This window comes from Triticum urartu, chromosome 6 (genome assembly GCF_003073215.2).
Source record: "Triticum urartu cultivar G1812 chromosome 6, Tu2.1, whole genome shotgun sequence".
Classification (NCBI taxonomy): domain Eukaryota; kingdom Viridiplantae; phylum Streptophyta; class Magnoliopsida; order Poales; family Poaceae; genus Triticum; species Triticum urartu.
Window position 1 is genome coordinate 24,858,738 of NC_053027.1, and position 6,877 is coordinate 24,865,614.

General features: G+C 47.7%; 1 protein-coding gene across 1 annotated transcript; it reads left to right on the forward strand.

Moving 5' to 3' along the window:
- The first annotated feature begins 341 nt into the window (after window positions 1-341).
- Window positions 342-1,038, forward strand: LOC125517353. Its single transcript, XM_048682545.1, has one exon. The coding sequence runs from the start codon at window positions 437-439 to the stop codon at window positions 800-802; it is 366 nt and encodes a 121-aa protein (XP_048538502.1). The 5' UTR covers window positions 342-436; the 3' UTR covers window positions 803-1,038.
- The last annotated feature ends 5,839 nt before the right edge of the window (window positions 1,039-6,877 follow it).

A 6,877-nucleotide genomic window follows, 5' to 3' on the forward strand; every position in this document is an offset into this window, starting at 1 on the left:
ACTCTGCTATCAAACAACAATAATGAGCTTAGCTAACTTTTTTTTTTGCGGGGGAAGCTTAAGTAACAAACTAACGAGACATCTTCATTAATGAATCCAACATTTGAGCTGACAACGCCAGCAGTTTTCCAGATCAGAATAATCTTCCAAGCAAACCCCAGCGCCGTCAACCTCAGCAGGCATTTGTTTATTGAGCAGGCCTCTGTTTGACCTGGAATCCATTTCCATACATGAACCGGTACGTACTAGTCTACGCACTCAGACTGGCGGCGTCGTCAGCTCGCGTTGGCGTCGCAACATATAAAGCTCGGGCGAGACGAGTAGGAGGAGGAGGTCAGACGTGCAGTGCAGAGCTGTATTAGACAAGCAACAAGAAGCAGCCGAGACTCACTGGATCCTGTCGAGATCGTTAATTCAGTCAGCTTGGATTGGTTTCATGGCGCGCGGGAAGGTGGCCGAGTGGATACGGAAGCGTACCATGCCGAGGAAGTCGGCGGCCAGGCGCCAGAGCAAGGAGAGCGGTGCGTCCGAGCCGATACTGCCGAGCGAGGCGGCGCCGAAGAGCTGGAGCAGCTCCAGCGGGGCGCCTAGCGGGAGGGGGGGCGGTGCCAGTACTGGAGTGCACTCGAAGTCCCGGGCGAGCGCCTTCTTGTCGGCGCTTTTGCAGCGGCGGTCGCGCGTGAACGTGCTGGCCGTGCTGTGGGAGCAGGTGGTGTACCACATGATGTGGCTGGTGGAGTCCGTGGTGGTGGTTGGAAGGCTCTGCTTCTTCCTCATGCGCTTCGGCTTCAAGCAGCTCTGAGTCCATTTCTCCCATTTCCGCCATGGCGTTGAGGGTGGAGAAGCAGGTTGCGTTGACTGGTTTTACCTTTATTTTTCTTTATTTTGTGCAGACTCGTTTGCCCTTTTTCCGAGGCGTTCGATCCCTAAAGTTGTAAATGCCCTTCAGCCCCACTCCTGTGTATAAAGAAATTTCTTCTTTGGTTCCAGCTAAATGTATACTATGTCTCATGATTATAAGATGTTCAGATATTTCTTTTTCTTCTTCTGAGCGGATCTTTTTCTTTTCTTCTTCTTTTTCAGATTCGTTCCCGTCTAGCCGTCTAGGCGTTGCGTCCTCCTCCCCAACCGCCCCCCCCCCTACCCCGAGATCCCATCATGGTGCGGCTCGGAGGGGCCTCTCAGCAGGTTGCGCCCAGTCCGGAGAGTGTTGCGGCATCCTTGGTGAGGCACACGGCTTTCGCCGTGTTGCCCACCCTCTAACTTGCGAGCTTAGATTCCTCGATGCCAAGCCGCAATGCCTTGCCATTTTGGCGGTTGTGGCGGGCGCCTATCTCTCCCGAGTTCAAGGAACGACGGATGGCCTGCGGAGGAGGTCATCCTCCGAGTCGGAGGGCAGCGTGATATGCGTGGACCACCAGGACCTCCAACCGGACATGCTAGATCTGGCCTCCGTCGCGCGTCATCCACGCGTCATGTTGTGTCGCACGACAAGCTGCCCTTTCATCAGATTCAGGGAGCCGCCATCACGGGCTCGGCAGTGCGGGCACGAGCTCACAGCGCGGCCGGTCAGAGCAAGGGCCAGAAGTGACGGGCGCAGAGCGTGTCGTGTCAGTGGGGACTGCGACAAAGCACGCGGAGCTTAAGCTAAGCCGCTAGACCATCGGGGTGGGCGCGGAACACGAGCTCCCCCCCCCCCATTAGTGCAGAACCGGGCAATAGCACCGGTTCGTAAGGCCCTTTAGTGTCGGTTTGGTAACCGGCGCTAAAATATAGGCACTAAAGGCCCCTCTTTAGTACCAGTTCAGCACGAACCGGTGCTAAAGGGCAACCACGTGGCATGAGCCAGCTTCGGGGACAGGGAGCCCTTTAGTACCGATTGGTGTCACCAACCGGTATTAAAATGTTGGAGTTTTTTTGGGTTTATGATTTCTTTTTTATTTAATTTTTTGTTTTCCATTTAATTATTTTTCGTTTGCTGGTATTTTACGATATTACATATTATACACATTATGCATATATATAAATAGAATTTCTAGTAGAACCGATCATAATATATATATATATCATCGAATGTCTCACAACCACGATATAATTTCTCCTAATTGGTGCCTTCGGAGCCAGTGACATTAGCCTATAGCTAATTGGTGCCTTCGAAGCACGATAACAATTGGAAGTGATTCATGGGGGCGGTAGCGGGTAATAGTATTCTCCTTTGGGATCTATGACATGGTCGAGCAAAAATCCCGCTATTTCCTCTTGAATTGCTTCTATGCGGTCCGGTGCTAGGAGCTTGTCCCGCACCTCTTTGAACTATTAAGAAGGAGATCAATATGCATGTGTATTAGTTGTGTGACTAGATATCGATAATGGTGTAAAAATTGTGAATAGTGTTCTGACAATCAATATCGTACCCACTTCTGTCTTTGAGATTTGCTCTTTTCGGACGCCATCATGTGAATGTTCTCGCAAACGTAGTATGCACATAGATCATTCCCCGGCGCCTGCTTCAGGGCCTTTACGAGAATGGAATTTGATCAGATAATAATAAGCATGATAATTAAAGAGATGGCAGCTAGCTAGTACTACTTAATTACTTACCTTGGGTCGATACCATTTCAGACTTTGTTTCCATAGGCCTGGAGTGACCCTGATGAACTTTGCCCAAGCCCTGCCCGCCGACAAAGAAAATGAATAAATGGGTTATTAAATAGTTGTTATCAGGAAATGACGAACTAATTAAATAGGCCGAGATATAGTTAATAATGATTGAAATTACCTATTGACTATCCCCTTCACGATGGTGTAGTCACTTGCTTTCTTAAGTAGTGAGTCTAGTACTTCAACTGTTCCTTCATCAACTTTAATGATTAACAAGATCCAGTGAAATCTGCATGCACACACGTTTGCATGTCTTAATTAAGCGGGCATATGTAAGCAAAAACATGTAGCTATAGCTAGTAGGGAAAAACAGAATTTATAGTACAAGACAGTGTGACTCACTGGAAGTTGTAAGGAAGTAGTATATCTTCATTGTATTTGAGTTCCTTGAAGAACTGTATCATGCTTTCCTCTACACTTTTTTCGTGATATGGATATATTTTCCATGTGTATTCATTAATGGTATTTGGGTCAACGAACCCAATGCCATAGCGTCGACCTTTTTTTATTTCATAAATCTTCATCCTGCATAATACCACAGAAAAGAATATAGTGAGGATAAGTAATGATTGATCAAAATGATCACTACAGCTAGCTTGAGACTTAAATTACAGAAAGAAATCACTTACAGACAATAGCAACTGACGATAGATTTATCGAGTGCGTCTTTATTGTATAGCTGAAATAGTTCTGAATACTCAACGGTCACAGCTTTTTCATGGTAGTAATGCTCCTTGTTGACATTCACCATGAGGGACTCTCGATTGGAAATCTTGGTAATGTCCATGTACCATTGATGCAATTCATACATTCTCGTTGGGAGCTTATTGACCTCCTCTGCCTCGACCAAAGGTTGGCCCCGGGCATATTTCCGTTTTATTTCCTCCTCTCTAATCGGAGACATGGGCTCGATATCGAGGAGTTGTCCAATAGTGATCCCGATCGATTCAGCCTACGCAATATGCTCCTCGGTTATTACCACATCACCCACCCCGGGAACGTTAACGGTTTGCCCACAATAACATTGGGCGCGCCTACTCTCATGTGTTGTTGGCAAAACAAGCGGGGGGATTGATTGCGCCGCCTGTTCTCCCAGCTGGGGAACGGTTTTACCGCTCCTTTTGCCAGCTGATTTGCTCGAGCTCGAGCTCGCCTCTTTCTGTATACGTGCTCGATTTAACTTCCTGAGGTGGCGCTCATAGTCTGTGTCAACAGGCTTGGGAGCTGGTGGTCTAGCCATACGAATGAAGTGGTCAATCTTTTCCACAGGCACTTTCTCCCTTGGCGGCGGTGGCGGTTTCGGTGCAAAATGGGCTTCCACCTCGGCCTTCGATATGGCTACGTTTTCCTCCTCGGACTTGTCGTAAGGCCTCTGCGGAAGAGGCGCGAGGCTTGGACCATATTGAAATCGCTTGCCTCCGCCTATACCTGCAGTACTACCTCGACTTGTACCGCTACGCACCATAGCTGAGGCGGCTCTCTTCCGTGATTGCTGAGGCGGCGAAGACGGCTGACATGGCTGAGTTGGAGGAGGAGGAGTGGCCTGAAGCTGTGCCGGACTTGGAGGAGGAGTGGCCTGAAGCTGTGCCGGACTTGGAGAAGGAGTGGCCTGACGCTTTGCCGGACTTGGAGGAGGAGTGGCCTGAAGTTGTGCCGGACTTGGAGGAGGAGTGGCCTGACGTGTTGGTGGACTTGGAGGAGCGGGAGTCTGCTGACTCGGTGGCGGACTGCGACGAGGAGTTGGATGACGCGGTGTCGGTGGCCTTCGAAAGATGATGCAATCCTTTCTCCATAGGATGATACGATGGTTGGCCTCTCCTAGTGTGTGCTCATCGTCACCTCTAGGAATGTCAAGCTCTAGCCCCGAATATTAGTCCACCACCTCATCAACCAAGACACGAGCATAGCCCGCTGGAATCGGGTTGCAATGGAAGGTTGCCTTGGGGGGATTTGTAAAAGCAAGGGCGTTCGCCACCTTCATGGATATGTTCTTTATTTTGAAGTGTAGCTCGCAGTTAGTGTTCTCCATGATGTCATCCACTGGGTAGCTATCCAGCAATGCGTCGCCCGGGGCGAAACCCACGCTGCTTCTCGGCATGGATGGGACGGTGCTATCCATTGGTGGATCATCCGCTAGCTGCTGAGACCCCCTTTGCTGGCTAAGTGAGTCGATCTGCTCCTGCTGCCGCTGAAATTTGATTGCCAAGTCCGCGTGCGCTGATTCTAGTCCTTGAAGGCGTTCATAGTCTAGCTTCCTCTGCTCCTCCTCCATCTTCCTCTTCTTCTCCTCCGCAATCTTCTTTATCGCACGGGTTCTGTAGTCGGCGTTCCAGTCCAAAAACCCCTCATACCACGGAATAGCGCCCATGCCTCGTGTTCTTCTCGGGTGTTCAGGATTTCCCAGGGCACGCGTAAACTCGTCGTTCTCTCTGTTGGGCTCGAACAACCCGGATCAAGCCTCTTCTATTGCAACAAGTAGCTTATCTTCGGCTCCGTCCAGACATGCCTTCTTGGAAACTTTGCCTGTCTTTGGGTCCAACTCCCCCCCATGCGCATAGAACCAAGTCCTGCACCTGGGGGGCCAGCTCAATGTTTCTGGAGTGACACCTGCATCCAGCATCTCTTTCTCAGACTTATCCCACTTAGGCATTCCCACCGCATAGCCACCTGGCCCCAGCTTATGAAACTTATCCTTTTTTGCGGCATTGGCCTTATTTATTCTCGACCGTTCCTTAGATAATTCCGAATCCTTGAATTTCACGAAATCGTCCCAATGAGCACTTTGGTTATCTAGTGTTCCTCGAATACTGGAGTCTTCCTTCCTCCGTTGACGTACTTGGCCTATTCACGAATCTTGTGGTTCTTGAATGCAACCGCCATCTTCCTAAGAGCAGCGTCCTTGACTTTATCCACATCTGCATTTGTGAAATGATCTGGTAGGGTGAAATGTTCCATGAGCGTTTCCCAAAGCAAATGTTTTTGTCTGTCGTAGACAAAAGTAACTCCTGGACGTGGCTTTGCTGGCTCTCTCCATTCTTGAAGGGAGATCGGGAGTTGGTCCTTCACAAGAACTCCGCACTAACGAACGAACTTGTTCGCAATCTTCTTAGGCGCGAATGGTTCGCCATTAGGTCTGATTGCCTCAATATTGTACTTTACGCCCTCCTTCAACTTTTTGTTCGGGCCTCGTTTTGTCCTGTTGCCTGAAGATTTGCTCGATCCGGATGGCTGAAAGAAGAAAGATCGATTCGTTAATATATCTTCAAGTCATTTAAAACATGTGATGATCACCAGATGCCTGCTTATATAAATATATATACCTCGCCGGTCTTTGTTGTTTCAAGATCAACATTTTCTTCGCCATGTTCATAGTTCACGACTTCATCAATTCGGTCGTCACGATCGAATATCATATCACCCTCCCCGGTGTTGTTTAGATATTCGGAGCCGTCATAATCTTCTTCATTCTGATCATCATCTGGCCCGTGAGGATTGCGTATGATATTGAACAGGGCCTCTTCTCCCTCTCTGCCGGTATTGTCCGCCATAGGTTTTGTTTAACTAATCCAAAAGAAATATATTCAAATTACAATGCATGGATGCAATCAATTAATAAGGAAAAACTGAATCAATCATAGTACATAATAAGCATCATCGAATATAATCTTGAATACGTTGTCTCGAATAATAGATATAATCTCGAATACATCGTCTCGAATAATAGATATAATCTCGAATACGTCGTCTCGAATAATAGATATAATCTCGAATACATCGTCTCGAATAATAGATATAATCTCAAATACATCGTCTCGAATAATAGATATAATCTCGAATACATCGTCTCGAATAATAGATATAATTTTGAATACATCGTCGGATTATGCGACGCGGGCGGTGGACACCCAAAGAGAAGGAACCCTCACAGGATCATAGCTGAAGTAAGATCCCTGAAGAAACTGCCAGGTATTGGAGAACCTGCCGCCCTCTAACGCAACCATATAGTGATGGACGTGCTTGTTGTTGGAAATATTCCCTAGAGGCAATAATAAAAGTTATTATTATATTTCTTTGTCATGATAATTGTCTTTATTCATGCTATAACTGTATTATCCGGAAATCGTAATACACGTGTGAATACATAGACCATAATATGTCCCTAGTAAGCCTCTAGTTGACTAGCTCGTTGATCAACAGATAGTCATGGTTTCCTGGC